At 47.5% G+C, this 17,796-nt stretch overlaps 1 protein-coding gene across 2 annotated transcripts in view; it reads left to right on the forward strand.

The window, feature by feature from the left end:
* The first annotated feature begins 1,733 nt into the window (after positions 1-1,733).
* Positions 1,734-17,796, forward strand: part of RORA (RAR related orphan receptor A) — a 667,113-nt gene continuing 651,050 nt past the window's right edge. Inside the window, exon 1 of one of the 2 annotated variants that reach the window (XM_067471240.1) lies at positions 1,734-2,302. In XM_067471240.1, coding sequence (XP_067327341.1) covers positions 1,990-2,302 — 313 coding nt within the window. In that variant the 5' untranslated portion in view covers positions 1,734-1,989. The remainder of the gene's footprint in view (positions 2,303-17,796) is intronic. The other variant, XM_067471239.1, reaches the window with a different exon arrangement.

A 17,796-nucleotide genomic window follows, 5' to 3' on the forward strand; every position in this document is an offset into this window, starting at 1 on the left:
GGATGGCCCATGACTGTGAGACCTGTTCAGCAGTGGAACTCTCTGCCCCGGAGTGTGGTGGAGGCTCCTTCTTTGGAGGCTGGATGGCCATCTGTCAGGAGTGCTTTGAAGGCAATCTTCCTGCTTCTTGGGAGAATGGGGTTGGACTGGATGGCCCATGACTGTGAGACCTGTTCAGCAGTGGAACTCTCTGCCCCGGAGTGGGGTGAAGGCTTGTTGTTTGGAGGGTTCGAAACAGAGACTGGATGGCCATTTGTCAGGAGTGCTTTGAAGGCAATCTTCCTGCTTCTTGGCAGAATGGGGTTGGACTGGATGGCCCATGACTGTGAGAGCTGTTCAGCAGTGGAACTCTCTGCCCCGGAGTGTGGTGGAGGCTCCTTCTTTGGAGGCTGGATGGCCATCTGTCAGGAGTGCTTTGAAGGCAATTTTCCTGCTTCTTGGGAGAATGGGGTTGGACTGGATGGCCCATGAAGTCATCTTCCTGACTGTGAAAGCCGTCCAGCAGTGGAACTCTCTGCCCTGGAATGTGATGGAGGCTCCTTCTTTGGAGGCTTTGAAACAGAGGCTGGATGGCCATCTGTCGGGAGTGCTTTGAATGCAATATTCCTGCTTCTTGGCACAATGGGGTTGGACTGGATGACCCATGAGGTCTCTTATGATTCTATGACCTGACCTGTGTCAGGAAGATTCCCAAGGCCACATTCTTGGGAGAGTCCCTTCTCTGCTTTTCTCAGGACAGAGTGGTGGAGGTTTGTTCTTTGGAGGCTTCGAAACAGAGGGCGGATGGCCAAGCCTAGGATTCTAAGCAAGTCTATGCAAGGCGCACGGCCTCCCTCCGGCCTCTGATGCAGGTTGGATGCTGAGTGCCTGTCTTCTTGGCAGAATGGGGTTGGACTGGATGGCCCAGGAGGTCATCTGAACATTAGGAAGAACTTCCTGACTGTGAGAGCCGTTCAGCAGTGGAACTCGCTGCCCCAGAGTGTGGTGGTGGCTCCTTCTTTGGAGGCTTCGAAACAGAGGCTGGATGGCTATCTGTCAGGAGTGCTTTGAAGGCAATTCTCCTGCTTCTTGGCGGAATGTGGTTGGACTGGATGGCCCAGGAGGTCATCTGAACATTAGGAAGAACTTCCTGACTGTGAGAGCCGTTCAGCAGTGGAACTCGCTGCCCCAGAGTGTGGTGGAGGCTCCTTCTTTGGAGGCTGGATGGCCATATGTCAGGAGTGCTTTGAATTCAATCTTCCTGCTTCTTGGCAGAATGGGGTTGGACTGGATGGCCCATGACTGTGAGAGCTGTTCAGCAGTGGAACTCTCTGCCCCAGAGTGGGGTGAAGGCTCGTTCTTTGGAGGGTTCGAAACGGAGACCGGATGGCCATTTGTCAGGAGTGCTTTGAATGCAATATTCCTGCTTCTTGGCAGAATGGGGTTGGACTGGCTGGCCCAGGAGGTCTCTTCCAACTCTTGGATTCTAGGATTCTATGACCTGACCTGTCTCAGGAAGATTCCTAAGGCCACATTCTTGGGAGGGGCCCTTCACTGCTTTTCTCAGAGGTTTGGTCTTTGGAGGCTTTGAAACAGAGGCTGGATGGCCAAGTCTAGGCTTCTAAGCCAACTCTGCAAGTCGCACGGCCTCCCTCGGGCCTCTGATGCGGGTTGGATGCTGAGTGCCTGTCTACACGCGGAGGAGGAGGGGCTGCGAGAGAGAGAGAGGAGAGAGCGAAAGGGGGGGATGGAGAAGGAGCGAAGCGGCGTCAAAGCTCTCGCTAGCGCTGCTTGTGGCCACACAGCCCGGATCTCTCTCTCGTTCTCTCGCCTGCCTTGCCTTGCCTGCTTCTCACCCGGAGACCGAGGAAGAGAGGCGAGAACGAGGCGAGGAAGGAGGAGAAGGAGGCGAGGAAGGGGCTCTCCTGCCGCCCTGGACCAAGGCAGGGCCAACAAGGCAGGAGGAGGAGGAAGGCAGGAGGAGGAGGAGGAGGAAGAAGAGGCAGGAAGATGGAGTCGGCGCCGGGGAGCCCCGCCGAGAGGGCAAGCGAAGCCGACGAAGCCGCTTTGGGCCCCACGGAGGCGGCGGGGAACCCCACGGAGCCCGTGACAACAGAAGGAGAACGAGGAGAAGGAGGAGAACGAGGAGGAGGAGAGGAAGAAGGGAGCCCCTCCGAGCCGCAGCCTCAGCAGCCCCAGCCTCAACCTCCGCCGCCCCCCGCCAACCGCCGCCAGAGCTATGCCTCCTCCTCCTCCTCTTCTTCCTCCTCCTCCTCCTCCTCCTCCAACGGAAGCAGCAGCACCCCCCGAGGAGAAAGGCCAGGTAGGACACTCCACGCACCCCCTTTCCCCCACCGGGACGTGCGCCCCGGACAGCTCTGAATGGGAGACACTGGGAGGAGAATGAGAGAGAGAGAGAGAGAGAAGAGGAAGGGGTAGGCCCCGCCCCCATCCCCGCCTGGCTCCGCCCACTCCCCCCTCCCCCCGGTGGGGAAGGAAGGGAGGAGGGAAAGAGGGAGGGGGAAGGAAGGAAGGAGAGGTGTTTACCTGCCGCACGTGTCCAGGCCGGGTCAAGGCTCCCCCAACTCCCCAACCATCACCATCCTTCTTCCAAGTTCAATGTTCTTCTCCTTCTAACAAGGGTGGTGGGCATCTCCCAGAGGATTACCTCTCCCAGAGGATTGAACCAAATGTGGCACACAGAACTCCCCGGATTACAGAAAATATATATCAGTGATTGGGTTTTTTTTTTGGGGGGGGGGGGGCAAAATACTGCTGAAAATTATTTCAACAGTATTTTGCCCCCTCCCCAAAAAAACCCAATCACTGATATATATTTTCTGTAATCCGGGGAGTTCTGTGTGCCACATTTGGTTCAATTCCATCATTGGTGGAGTTCAGAATGCTGTAAAAGTGTACTGCGACCGCTTACTCTGCGTAATGGACGAGCCGCCCCTGCTCTTGAGGTGCTCTTGGGGGAAAAGAGACCCAGTACATCCCAGTAACTACGACTTGCATATGTCAAGGTCTATTTTCCCCCAAGAGCGCCTCAAGAGCAGGGGCGGCTTGTCCATTACGCACAGTAAGCGGTCGCAGCACACTTTTTTTTTTTGCCAGGGGCGCACATAAATGTCCCTCGACCACCACTGTAAATGCCCCTCAACCGCCACTTGAGGAGTGTCCCCTCAGCTCACAACAGCCCTAGGATGGTCTCCCCAGCTTGGTTCTCCAACCATCAGCATCATTCCTCCAAGCTCACCATGATTTTATTCTTCTCCTAACAAGGATGGTGGGGATCTCCTCAGACTCAAAGGTGGTGCTCAGTGAATTCCTCAGCCACAAACATCATTCTTCCGAGCTCAATATTATTGTATTCTTCTCCTAACAAGGATGATGGGAGTCTCCCCAGCTTGGTTCTCCAACCATCAGCATCATTCCTCCAAGCTCACCATTGTTCTATTCTTCTCCAAACAAGGATGGTGGGGATCTCCTCAGACTCAAAGCTGGTGCTCAGTGAATTCCCCATCCACCAGCATCATTCTTCCGACCTCAGTATTATTGTATTCTTCTCCTAACAAGGATGATGGGAGTCTCCCCAGCTTGGTTCTCCAACCATCAGCATCATTCCTCCAAGCTCACCATTGTTCTATTCTTCTCCAAACAAGGATGGTGGGGATCTCCTCAGACTCAAAGGTAGTGCTCAGTGAATTCCTCAACCACAAGCATCATTCTTCCGAGCTCAATATTATTCCATTCTTCTTCTAACAAAGATAATGGGTGTCTCCTGGGCTTGGTTCTCCAAGCTCACCATAATTCTATTCTTCTCCAAACAAGGGTGGTGGGAGTCATCCTTGGTAGATGATGGGAGTCTCCTCAAACCCAAAGGCCAATCTCAAAGGTGATGCTCAGTTGGTTCTCCAACCACAAGCATCATTCTTCCAAGCTCAGTATTATTCTATTCTTCTCCTAACAAGGATGATGGGAGTCTCCCCGGCTTGGTTCTCCAACCATCAGCATCATTCTTCCAAGCTCAGTATTATTCTATTCTTCTCCTAACCAGGGTGGTGGGAGTAATCCTTGTTAGATGATGGGAGTTTCCTCAAACCCAAAGGCCAATCTCAGATGTGATGCTCAGTTGGTTCTCCAACCATCAGCATCATTCTTCCAAGCTCACTATTATTCTATTCTTCTCCTAACAAGGATGATGGGAGTCTCCCCAACTTGGTTCTCCAACCACCAGCATAATTCCTCCAAGCTCACCATTCTTCTTCTCCAAACAAGGATGGTGGGAATTTCCCCAAACTCAAAGGTGGTGCTCAGTGAATTCCCCAACCACCAGTGTCATTCTTCCAAGCTTAGTATTATTCTATTCTTCTCCTAACAAGGATGATGGGTGTCTCCTGGGCTTTGTTCTCCAAGCTTACCATTATTCTATTCTTCTCCAAACAAGGGTGGTGGGAATCATCCTTGTTAGATGATGGGAGTCTCCTCAAACCCAAAGGCCAATCTCAAAGGTGATGTTCAGTTGGTTCTCCAACCACAAGCAACATTCTTCCAAGCTCAGTATTATTCTATTCTTCTCCTAAGAAGGATGATGGGAGTCTCCCCAGCTTCTCCAATCACCACCATCATTCCTCCAAGCTTACCATTATTCTATTCTTCTCCAAACAAGGATGGTGGGAATCTCCCCAAACTCAAAGGTGGTGCTCAGTGAATTCCTCAACCACAAGCATCATTCTTCTGAGCTCAATATTATTGTATTCTTCTCCTAACAAGGATGGTGGTAGTCATCCTTCTTAGGTGGTAGAAGTCTCCTTGAACCCAAGTTCTTCAAGTTCAGCCACCAGCGTCATTCTTCTAAGATGAGTATTATTCTATTCTTCTCCTAACCAGGATGGTGGGAGTCATCCTTGTTAGATGATGGGAGTCTCCTCAAACCCACAGGCCAATCTCAAGGATGATGGGAGTCTCCCCGGCTTGGTTCCCCAACCACAAGCATCATTCTTCCGAGCTCAATATCATTCTATTCTTCTCCTAACAAGGATGGTGGGAGTCATCTTTCTTAGATGATAGAAGTCTCCTTGAACCCAAGTTCAAGGGGCAGAGAGTTCCACTGCTGAACGGCTCTCACAGTCAGGAAGTTCTTCCTCATGTTCAGATGGAATCTCCTTTCTTGTAGTTTGAAGCCATTGTTCTGTGTCCTAGTCTCCAGGGAAGCAGAAAACAAAGGACTCTTGTCTGCTGGAGCTAGGTGTGAATGTTTCAACTGACCACCTTGATTAGCATTTAATGGCTTGGAAGTGCCTCGGGGAATCTTTGAGAGGTGATTTGATGTGCCTGATTGTTTACTCTCTGTTGTTTTGCTGTTGTAATTTTTGAGTTTTTTAAATACTGGTAGCCAGATTTTGTTCATTTTCATTATTTCTTCAAGGTGGTCAGTTGAAACATTCACACTTAGCTCCAGCAGACAAAAGTCCTTTGTCCCACCCTGGTCATTCCACAGATATATAAACCCACTTTCCTAGTTCCAACAGACCTCACTACCTCTGAGGATGCTTGCTATAGATGCAGGTGAAACATCAGGAGAAAATGCCTCTCGAACATGGCCATATAGCCTGGAAAACCTACAACAACCCAGTGATTCCGGCCATGAAAGCCTTTGAAAATACATTATTATTATTATTACTATTATTATTTATATATCTGTGGACATCTAATCACCTCTCAACAAAAGTTTGCTCCAGGCACTGTGAGGCCATCAAATGCTAATCAAGGTGGTCAGTTGAAACATTCCCACCTAGCTCCAGCAGACAAGAGTCCTTTGTCCCACCCTGGTCATTCCACAGATATATTATACACCCTTTTTTCCTATTTCCAACAGACCTCACAACCTCTGAGGATGCTTGCCATAGATGCAGGCGAAACGTCAGGAGAAAATGCCTCTAGAACATGGCCATATAGCCCAGAAAACCTACAACAACCCAATTATTATTATTACTATTATTATTATTATTATTATTATTATTATTAAATATTGTTCTGAGTCAATTCTTGCAAGGATGATGGTGATGGTGATGGGAGACGCGAGGGATGCAAGCCCAAAGTAACGTGAGCGTCCTCTTGGTTGTCCCTGGTCGAAACAAGAGCGAAATTAGCTCCAGGGAAGGGAAGGAAACTTTTCCAAAGCAGTCCTCCTCTCTCTCTCTCTTTCATATATTCCCCTTTCAGTCTTCTGCTCTTCAATGTGTGTTGTTATTGCTCTGTTGAAAAGTGCTTCAAGGCGGGTGCTCGTTGGTGGTGGCTCCCTTGGACTTTGTGGCTTGTGTTGTTGATTGATTTCCGTCTTTCCAGGACCTTTGATACTTGCTCGATTTGGTTCTGGTCCTGCTTGGTCTGGGCTTTTCCAGAGTGTTGTATGGTTTCCAGGTTATAATGTATAGAAAAACCTGCCACTTTTGGACTCTCGCTTGCTGAGGTGTTCCCTATGAATATTTCTGTAGATCTTAAGAAGCTATTTCTCGGTTTAGCCTGCCACTTTTGGACTCTCGCTTGCTGAGGTGTTTCCTATGAGTATTTCTGTACATCTTAAGAAGCTATTTCTGGGTTTAGCCTGCCACTTTTGGACTCTCGCTTGCTGAGGTGTTCCCTATGAGTATTTCTGTACATCTTAAGAAGCTATTTCTGGGTTTAGCCTGCCACTTTTGGACTCTCGCTTGCTGAGGTGTTCCCTATGAGTATTTCTGTAGATCTTAAGAAGCTATTTCTGGGTTTAGCCTGCCACTTTTGGACTCTCGCTTGCTGAGGTGTTTCCTATGAGTATTTCTGTACATCTTAAGAAGCTATTTCTGGGTTTAGCCTGCCACTTTTGGACTCTCGCTTGCTGAGGTGTTCCCTATGAGTATTTCTGTACATCTTAAGAAGCTATTTCTGGGTTTAGCCTGCCACTTTTGGACTCTCGCTTGCTGAGGTGCTCCCTATGAGTATTTCTGTAGATCTTAAGAAGCTATTTCTGGGTTTAGCCTGCCACTTTTGGACTCTCGCTTGCTGAGGTGTTCCCTATGAGTATTTCTGTAGATCTTAGGAAGCTATTTCTGGGTTTAGCCTGCCACCTTTGGACTCTCACTTGCTGAGGTGCTCTCTATGAGTATTTCTGTAGATCTTAAGAAGCTATTTCTGGGTTTAGCCTGCCACTTTTGGACTCTCGCTTGCTGAGGTGCTCTCTATGAATATTTCTGTACAGCTTAAGAAGCTATGTCTTGATTTAAGGTGTTGATGTGATGGCTGGTATTGATAAAATAATAAAAAAAATTAAAAAGAGAATACAGTTATAATGTATAGAAAAACCTGCCACTTTTGGACTCTTGCTTGCTGGGGTATTTATGGGTATTTCTGTAGATCTTAAGAAGCTATTTCTGGGTTTAGCCTGCAACTTTTGGGCATCATGAATCCTGTCATGGGCATCCCATAGTCATGGGCATCATGAACCCTGGTACATAGTTGGACTCAGTGGCCTTTGGGGTTGATCTATTTATTTATTGTGTCGGAAGCGAATTGAGAATACAGTTATTATTATTTTTTGAATGAATCTGCTGCAAAATAAACAATGTGTAATAAATGTATTGATAAAATAATAATGAAAATATTTTAAAAAGAGAATACAGTTATAATGTTTTAGCCTGCCATTTTTGGACTCTCGCTTGCTGAGGTGTTCCCTATGAATATTTCTGTAGATCTTAAGAAGCTATTTCTGGGTTTAGCCTGCCACTTTTGGACTCTCGCTTGCTGGGGTGTTCCCTATAAGTATTTCTGTAGATCTTAAGAAGCTATTTCTTGATTTAAGGTATTGATGTGATGGCTGGTATTGATAAAATAATAAAAAATATTAAAAAAAGAGAATACAGTTATAATGTATAGAAAAACCTGCCACTTTTGGATTCTCGCTTGCTGAGGCGTTCCCTATGAGTATTTCTGTAGATCTTAAGAAGCTATTTCTGGGTTTAGCCTGCCACTTTTGGACTCTCGCTTGCTGAGGTGTTCCCTATGAATATTTCTATAGATCTTAAGAAGCTATTTCTGGTTTTAGCCTGCCACTTTTGGACCCTCGCTTGCTGAGGTGTTCCCTATGAGTATTTCTGTAGATCGTATGAAGCTATTTCTGGTTTTAGCCTGCCACTTTTGGACTCTCGCTTGCTGAAGTGTTCCCTATGAGTATTTCTGTAGATCGTATGAAGCTATTTCTGGGTTTAGCCTGCCACTTTTGGACCCTCGCTTGCTGAAGTGTTCCCTATGAGTATTTCTGTAGATCGTATGAAGCTATTTCTGGGTTTAGCCTGCCACTTTTGGACTCTCGCTTGCTGAGGTGCTCCCTATGAGTATTTCTGTAGATCTTAAGAAGCTATTTCTGGGTTTTAGCCTTCCACTTTTGGATTCTCGCTTGCTGGGTATTGGCTGGTATTGATAAAATAATAAAAAATATTTTTTAAAAAGAGAATACAGTTATAATGTTTAGAAAAACCACAAACAAAGTTTAAAATTTTGGCATTATGTTATATGTTCATCTGGTCTCAGCCGCTGATTGAGGTGCTGGGTTTGAGCCTGCCACTTTTGGACTCTCGCTTGCTGGGTATTTCTGTAGATCTTAAGAAGCTATTTCTTGATTTAAGGTGTTGATGTGCTGGCTCGTATCCTAACAGAGGATAGGCCGGAGATATTAATGCCTTGGTCCTTTCATTGCTGGCTGCTACTTTCTGATGGATGTCAGGTGGTGCAATACTGTAGCCCCATTTCTTAAGGTTGGCTCTGCAGCTCGTGGTGCCAGAGTGCAGTCCATTAAGCACCTTCCCAGTTGCCCACTCTTCTGTATGCTCATCCAGTCTCAGCCGCTGATTGAGGTGCTGGGTTTGAGCCTGCCACTTTTGGACTCTCGCTTGCTGGGTATTTTTGTAGATCTTAAGAAGCTACTTCTTGATTTAAGGTGTTGAGGTGCTGGCTGGTATCTGAACAGAGGATAGGCATTTGGCAGGGCTCAGACCGCATTGTAATAAGTAGTCTGTGGTCTGCTCTTCTCTCTGTACTCTCATGTTGTGGGGTCTACTTTGTAGCCCTATTTCTTAAGGTTGGCTCTGCAGCTCGTAGTGCCAGACCGCAGTCTGTTCAGCACCTTCCAAGTTGCCCATTCTTCTGTATCCTCATCCAGTCTCAGCCACTGATTGAGGTGCTGGGTTTTAGCCTGCCACTTTTGGACTCTCGCTTGCTGAGGCGTTCCCTATGAGTATTTCTGTCGATCTTAAGAAGCTATTTCTTGATTTAAGGTGTTGATGTGATGGCTGATATTGATAAAATAATAAAAAATATTTTAAAAAGGGAATACAGTTATAATATATAGAAAAACCAAAAACAAAGTTGAAAATTATCATTATATGAAATGTCTTTTGTGGGTCATGGGGGGGGGGGGTCTCCCACAACCTGCACCAGCATGTAAAGTGGGTCATGAGGGGGGTGGGGTCTGTGTGCCAAATTTGATCCAGGTCCCTCATTCGTGGGGGTTGCAGTGGTCTGCAGGAGGCAATTCAGGTGAAGGTACTGCAAATCCCATCATTCGTGGTCCATCCTCCCCAAACTGCATCAGGATGTAAAGTGTGTCATGTGGGGGGGGGGGGGGGGTGGTGGTCCGTGTACCAAATTTGGTCCAGGTCTCTCATTTGTTAGGGTCGCAGTGATCTGCAGGGGGCAATTCAGGTGAAGGTACTGCAAATCCCATAATTCATGATCCATCCTCCTCAACTGCATCAGGCTGTAAAGTGGGTCATAGGGAGAGGGGTCTGTTTGCCAAATTTCATCCAGGTCCCTCATTTGTTAGGGTCGCAGCGATCTGCAGGAGGCAATTCAGGTGAAGGTACTGCAAAGCCCATCATCCGTGGTCCATCCTCCCACAATCTGCACCAGGATGTAAAGTGGGTCATGGGGGGTCTGTGTGCCAAATTTGTTCCAGGCCCCTCATTCGTAGGGGGTCACAGTGGAATGCTGGAGGCAATTCAGGTGAAGGTACTGCAAATCCCATCATTTGTAGTCCATCCTCCCCCAAACTGCACCTGGATGTAAAGTGGCTCATGGGGGGTTGGAATGCAAGGTTGTGTCAAAATGTCAAGTCAATCGATCGACTACTTTTTGAGTTTTGCAAGCACAAACATACGCAAACTGAGATTTTATATATAACTAGCTGTCCCCTGCCAGGCGTTGCTGTGGCTCAGTCTGGCGATCTGGAAAATAAAGTAATGAGAAAGTGTTGGTTTCTAATATATGCAATTCCTTTCTGCTTGTGAGTAAACAGTATTTCTTGTTGTTTCTTTGTCAGTGTGGATGTGGAGTGTCTGGTTTGCCTACTCTGGAACATGCAACATATCATAGTCCTTCTTTAAGGGTCTCTTTCAAATCTGTGATACTATATCTCTCTGTGTGTGAGAGAGAATTATGTCTATCTATCTATATCTATGGCTGGATGGCTCTCTGTCAGGAGGGCTCTGATTACATTTTCTTGCCCTGGTGAAGAGAGTTGGACTGGATGGCCTTAAGTATTTTCTGTTGGTCATGGGGGTTCTGTGTGGGAAGTTTGCCCCATTTCTGTTGTTTGTGGGTTTCAGAATGCTCTTTGATTGTAGGTGAACTATAAATCCCAGTAACTACAACTCCCAAATGTCAAGGTCTATTTCTCCCAAACTCCATCTGTGTTCATATTTGGCCATATGGAATATTTGTGTCAAGTTTGGTCCAGATCCATCGTTGTTTGAATCCACAGTGCTCTCTGGATGTAGGTGAACTACAACTCCCAAACTCAAGGTCAATGCCCACCAAACCCTTCCAGGGTTTTCTGTTAGTCATGGGAGCCCTGTGTGCTAAGTTTGGCCCAATTCCATCATTGGTGGAGTTCAGAATGCTCTTTGATTGTAGGTGAACTATAAATCCCAGTAACTACAACTCCCAAATGTCAAGGTCTATTTCTCCCAAACTCCATCTGTGTTCATATTTAGGCATATGGAATATTTGTGTCAAGTTTGGTCCAGATCCATTCGTTGTTTGAGTCCACAGTGCTCTCTGGATGTAGGTGAACTACAACTCCCAAACTCAAGGTCAATGCCCACCAAACCCTTCCAGGGTTTTCTGTTGGTCATGGGAGCCCTGTGTGCTAAGTTTGGCCCAATTCCATCATTGGCGGAGTTCAGAATGTTCTTTGATTGTAGGTAAACTATAAATCCCAGCAACTATAACTCCCAAAATCAATTTTTTTGAGTGAAGGACATATATTGGGTTGTTAGGTGTGTGCTGTCCAAATTTGGTGTCAATTCGTCCAGTGGTTTTTGAGTTCTGTTAATCCCACAAACAAACATTACATTTTTATTTATATAGAAAGACGTATGGGGGCTCTCTGTGCCAAGTTTGGTCTTTATTGGTATTTAGATAAGTGTTGTTGTGGTTTCAGGAAGTGAGTGGAGGTACTCGAAGTCCCATCATTCATGGTCCATCCTCCTCATTGAAAGTGCACCAGGTTATAAATTTGGTTATGGGGGCTATGTGTGCCAAGTTTGGTCTTGATCAGTCATTGGATGAGAGTCGTAGCAGTTTCGGGAAATGATTGGAGGTACTCCAAGTCCCATCTTTCATGGTCCATCCTCCTCCAAACTGCAGTAGGATGTAGAATGGGTAATGGGTGCTCTTGTGTGCCAAGTTTGGTCTTTATTGGTCATTGTTGGGGGCCACAGTGGAAAGTACAACAAATCCCATCATCCATAGTCCGCCCTCCCCCAAACCTCACCAGGATGTAAAAGGGGTCATGGGGGTTATGTGTGCCAGTTTTGGTCTTGTTCAATCATTGGATGAGGGTCGCAGTGGTCTTGAAAAGCGAGTGGAGGTACTTCAGGTCCCATCATCTATGGTCTGCCCTCCTCCAAACACAGTAGGGTGTAGAGTGAGTCACGGGGGCTCGGTGTGCCAAGTTTGGTCTTAATCGGTCTTTGTTGGGGGCCACAGTGGTCCCTGGGAACCAAACTGTTTGAAAGTACTACAAATACCATAATATGTGGCCCACCTCCCCCATTCCTCATCAGGACGTAAAGGGGGTCATGGGGGTTATGTGTGCCAAGTTTGGTCCAGGTGCGTCATCTGTGTTGGTCACAGCGGCCTGTGAAAGTGGCAGCCAAGCAGAAAGCTGCCACATACACTTCCGTCCTCCCTCCCTCCGCATACATACATACATACATACATACAAACAAACATTCACTTTTATTATATACTAGCTTGGGGACCCGGCGCTGCCCGGGTTATTAGAGAAAGTGGGTAATGGCGGTTCTGTATGCCAAGTTTGGTCTTTATTGGTCATTGGATGACGGTTGCATTGTTTTCAGGAAGTGAGTGAAGGTACTTGAAGTCCCACCATCCATGGTCCACCCTCCTCCAAACAACAGCAGGATATAGAGTGGGTCATGGGGGCTCTGTGTGCCAAGTTTGGTCTTTATCGGTCTTTGTTGGGGGCCACAGTGGTCCGTGGGAACCATACCAATTGAAGGTACTACAAATCCCATAATCCACTGTATGCCATGTTTGGTGGAATTCCATCATTGGTGGAGTTCAGAACGCTCTTTGATTGTAGGTGAACTATAAATCCCAGCAACTACAACTCCTGAATGTCAAGATCTATTTCCCTTAAACTCCATCTGTGTTCATATTTGGGCATATGGAATATTAGTGCCAAATTTGGTCCAGATCCATCATTGTTTGAGTCCACAGTGCTCTCTGGATGTGGGTGAACTATAATTCCCAAACGCAAGGTCAATGTCCACCAAACCTTTCCCGTTTTTTCTGTTGGTCATGGGAGCCCTGTGTGCTAAGTTTGGCCCAATTCCATCATTGGTGGAGTTCAGAATGTTCTTTGATTGTATGTAAACTATAAATCCCAGCAACTATAACTCCCAAAATCAATTTTTTTGAGTGAAGGACATACATTGGGTTGTTAGGTGTCTTGTGTCCAAATTTGGTGTCAATTCGTCCAGTGGTTTTTGAGTTCTGTTAATCCCACAAACAAACATTACATTTTTATTTATATAGAAAGACGTATGGGGGCTCTCTGTGCCAAGTTTGGTCTTTATTGGCATTTAGATAAGTGTCGTTGTGGTTTCAGGAAGTGAGTAGAGGTTCTCCAAGTCCCATCTTTCATGGTCCATCCTCCTCCAAACTGCAGTAGGATGTAGAATAGGTAATGGGTGCTCTTGTGTGCCAAGTTTGGTCATTATTGGTCATTGTTGGGGGCCGCAGTGGTCTCTGGGAACCAAAGAGTTGGAAAGTACATATGTGCACCAGGTTCTAAAGTGGGTCATGGGGGCTATGTGTGCCAAGTTTGGTCTTGATCAGTCATTGGATGAGAGTTGTAGCGGTTTCGGGAAATGATTGGTCATTGTTGGGGGCCGCAGTGGTCTCTAGGAACCGAAGAGTTGGAAAGTACTACAAATCCCATCATCCATTGTCCGCCTTCCCCCAAACCTCACCAGGATGTAAAAGGGGTCATGGGGGTTATGTGTGCCAGTTTTGGTCTTGTTCAGTCATTGGATGAGGGTCACAGTGGTCTCAGAAAGTGAGTGGAGGTACTTCAGGTCCCATCATCCATGGTCTGCCCTCCTCCAAACACAGTAGGGTGTAGAGTGAGTCACGGGGGCTAGGTGTGCCAAGTTTGGTCTTCATCGGTCTTTGTTGGGGGCCACAGTGGTCCCTGGGAACCAAACTGTTTGAAAGTACTACAAATCCCATAATACGTGGCCCACCTCCCCCATTCCTCATCAGGACGTAAAGGGGGTCATGGGGGTTATGTGTGCCAAGTTTGGTCCAGGCGCGTCACCCGTGTTGGTCACAGCGGCCTGTGAAAGTGGCAGCCAAGCAGAAAGCTGCCACATACACTTCCGTCCTTCTTCCCTCCGCATACATACATACATACATACATACAAACAAACAAACATTCTCTTTTATTCTATACTAGCTTGGGGACCCGGCGCTGCCCAGGTTATTAGAGAAAGTTGGTAATGGCAGTTCTGTATATCAAGTTTGGTCTTTATTGGTCATTGGATGACGGTTGCATTGTTTTCAGGAAGTGAGTGAAGGTACTTGAAGTCCCACCATCCATGGTCCACCCTCCTCCAAACAACAGCAGGAAATAGAGGGGGTCATGGGGGCTCTGTGTGCCAAGTTTGGTCTTTATCAGTCATTGGATGAGAGTGGTAGTGGTGTCAGTAAGTGAGTGAAGGTACTGCAAGTCCCATCATCCAAGGTCCATCCCCTTTCAAACTGCAGCAGGATGTAGAGTGGATCATGGGGGCTCTGTGTGCCAAGTGTGGTCTTGATTGGTCATTAGAAGAGGGTTGCAGGAATCTCCGGAAGGGAGTGGAGGTACTTGTAGTCCCATCATCCATGGCCCATCCTCTTACAAACAGCAGCAGGATATAGAGTGGGTCATGGGGGCTCTGTGTGCCAAGTTTGGTCTTTATCAGTCATTAGATGAGGGTGGCAGTGGTGTCAGTAAGTGAGTGAAGGTACTGCAAGTCCCATCATCCAAGGTCCATCCCCTTTCAAACTGCAGCAGGATGTAGAGTGGATCATGGGGGCTCTGTGTGCCAAGTGTGGTCTTGATTGGTCCTTAGAAGAGGGTTGCAGGAATCTTCGGAAGGGAGTGGAGGTACTTGTAGTCCCATCATCCATGGTCTGTCCTCCTCCAAACTGCACCAGGATGTAGAGTGGGTCATTGGAGCTCCATGTGCCAAGTGTAGTCTTGATTAGTCATTGCCGAGGGTCTCAGTGGTCTCAGGAAGTGAGCAAAGGTACTGCAAGTCCCATCATCCATCTCCAAAGTTTTCCAAACAACACCAGGACGTAATGTAGGTCATGAGAGGTCTATGTGGCAAGTTTGGTCTTGATCCGTCATTTGATGAGATTTGCAGAGGTCTCAGAATGTGAGTGAAGGTACTGGAAGTTCCATCATCCATGGTCCACCCTTCTCCAAAACTGCAGCAGGATAGATATAGAGGCAAATCTGAACAAGGTTGGCTAGGGAGGATGAAAGGTAGACCTTGCTGGAGGAGACACAAAACTCCCTCGCTGTCCTTTCTGCAAGGGAACAAAACAGCAGGGACCTTGAATCCAGTGGCCGGCGCTGTGGAAAGGCAAGGCGAGGCAAGGAATGCCAAAAGCCCCGTTATGTAACAACGTTAATCAGAAACACTGGCGAAAGAATGCGTCCGAGGAGAGAGAGAAAGAGCGAGAGAAAGAGAGAGAGCCCGTTTGGGGACAAACGTTTCTAACAAGCGGCAGGACGTTGCTGTTACACAAGCCCTGGCTCCCGACTCTTGGAGACGCCGTCTTCTCTGGACCTCGGGGACCTTCATAGGGATTGCATTTCCAGCATCATCCTCTCCTTCTCCTTCCTCGTCTTGCTCTTGCTCTTCTTCTTTTCCCTCCTCTTCGTCTCCTTAGTCCTTTCCCCTCTTCCTTCTTGTCTTTCTCCTCCACTTTCTCCCTGTTTCTCTCTCTCGTTTTCCTCCTCCTTTTCCTTCTTCCTCCTTATCTCTGTTTCACAACTTCCCAGATGTTTTTGTCTGGAAACCTGGATTCGGTGATTCAGATGGTATCCAAGGACATAAGCGATTGTTTACAATGATGTGTTGTCGAAGGCTTTCATGGCTGGAATCATTGGGTTGTTGTAGGTTTTTTCGGGTTATATGGTCATGTTCTAGAGCAGTGGTTCTCAACCTGGGGGTCGGGACCCCTGGAGGGGTTGCGAGGGGGTGTCAGGATGACTGGATGGCTGCGTGCCAGCAGGTTGAGGGTGAATCCAGCAAAGACGGAGATCCCATGGCTGGGTCGACCGGGCAGTGGGGACATCCAGCTGCCTACCCTGGATGGCGAGGCACTACGCCCGTCCTCGTTGGTCAAGAGTCTGGGAGCCCTTTTTGTTGTTTCTAATGTCCCTGGCAAGCCTGAGCTCATTTTGTGCTTTAGCCTTGCGGACCTTTTCCCTACAGGTGTTGGCTATTTGTTTGAATTCTTCTTTAGTGATTTCTCCCTTTTTCTACTTCTTGTGCATGTCTCTTTTGTGTCTTGTGTACATTTAATCAAGGTTTAATCATCCACTCCATCTTGCAGAGGTTGAAGATGACTTTCTTTTTGTTTTATGTTCTCTCTCTCTCTCTCTCTCTCTCTATACAGGGTTAGTCAAAATGCATAGGCCAAAAATACATACAATTGTATATATGTTTGGCCTATGCATTTTGACTAACCCTGTATATATATATGCACGCACACACACACATACATAAAAATAATATACATCGTATGAAGCTCCAGCTGCCTACCCTGGATGGCGAGGCGCTATGCCAGTCCTCATTGGTCAAAAGTCTGGGAGTCCTTTTGGACCCTCTGCTGACAATGGAGGCCCAGGTCTCCGCCGTGAGCAGAACCGCCTTCTTTCTTTCACCTGCGGCAGGCTAGACGGCTGGTCCCCTCCCTGTCCAGGGACAACCTAGCTACAGTGATCCAGGCTACGGTCATCTCAAGACTGGACTACTGTAACGCCCTCTACATTGGCCTTCCTCTGTCGGTGATCCGGAAGCTCAAGCTGGTACAAAATGCAGATCCTCAGCTTCTTGTGGAAATTCCGATGAGATGCCACATCACCCCAATCTTACCCATTGAGCACCAGATCACTTTCAAAGGGATGGTACTCACCTTGAAGGCCTTGCATGGTCTGGGGCCGATGTCCCTGAGGGACCGCCTCACCCCCTACCAATCCCAGAGATCCCTCTGTTCTGAGGACCAAGATTTGTTGGAAATTCCCAATCTTGCGTCTAACAGCAACCAGACACAGAGCCTTCACAGCAGTGGCACCATCACTCTGGAATACTCTGCCACTTGAAGTCCATGCCTTGCGGGACTTATCAGCTTTCCGCAGGCAGAGGCAGCCCTAGGTAATTTTCAATGGTAAGCAAACACTATTTTGCCCCCCCCCCCCAACCAATCACTCATATATATTTTCTGTTCGTCATAGAAGTTCTGTGTGCCATATTTGGTTCAATTCCATCATTGGTGGAGTTCAGAATGCTCTTTGATTTTAGGTGAACTATACATCCCAGTAACTACAACTTGCAAATGTCAAGGTCAAGTATACTGCATATGCTTACTTTGCGTAATGGTTGAGCCGCCCCTGTCTACTTACTTACTTACTTACTTACTTAGGCGATCCCTCGTTGGACAAGTAAGATGGTCTTCCATTATGGATTTCCTTGTGGGTCCGTATGTGGCTGTGGAGCCCTATTCTTGATCTGCATCTTCTTCCGCAGTGAGGGCATTGGTTTCCAGGTGGAAGGCGGTCCCGGTCGGGGTTGGCTTGACGCGCCTTCCTCCTGGCACGTTTCTCTCTTTCACCCTCCACTCGTGCCTCCTCAAATTCTGCAGCACTGCTGGTCACAGCTGACCTCCAGCTGGAGCGCTCAAGGGCCAGGGCTTCCCAGTTCTCAGTGTCTATGCCAGAGATGTTAAGGTTGGCTTTGAGCCCATCTTTAAATCTCTTTTCCTGCCCACCAACATTCCGTTTTCCGTTCTTAAGTTCGGAGTAGAGCAACTGCTTTGGGAGACGGTGGTCAGGCATCCGGACAACGTGGCCGGTCCAGCGGAGTTGATGGCAGAGGACCATCGCTTCAATGCTGGTGGGCTTTGCTTCTTCCAGCACACTGACGTTTGTCCGCTTGTCTTCCCAGGAGATTTGCAGGATTTTCCGGAGGCAGCGCT

Source organism: Anolis sagrei, chromosome 9 (genome assembly GCF_037176765.1).
Source record: "Anolis sagrei isolate rAnoSag1 chromosome 9, rAnoSag1.mat, whole genome shotgun sequence".
Lineage (NCBI taxonomy): Eukaryota > Metazoa > Chordata > Lepidosauria > Squamata > Dactyloidae > Anolis > Anolis sagrei.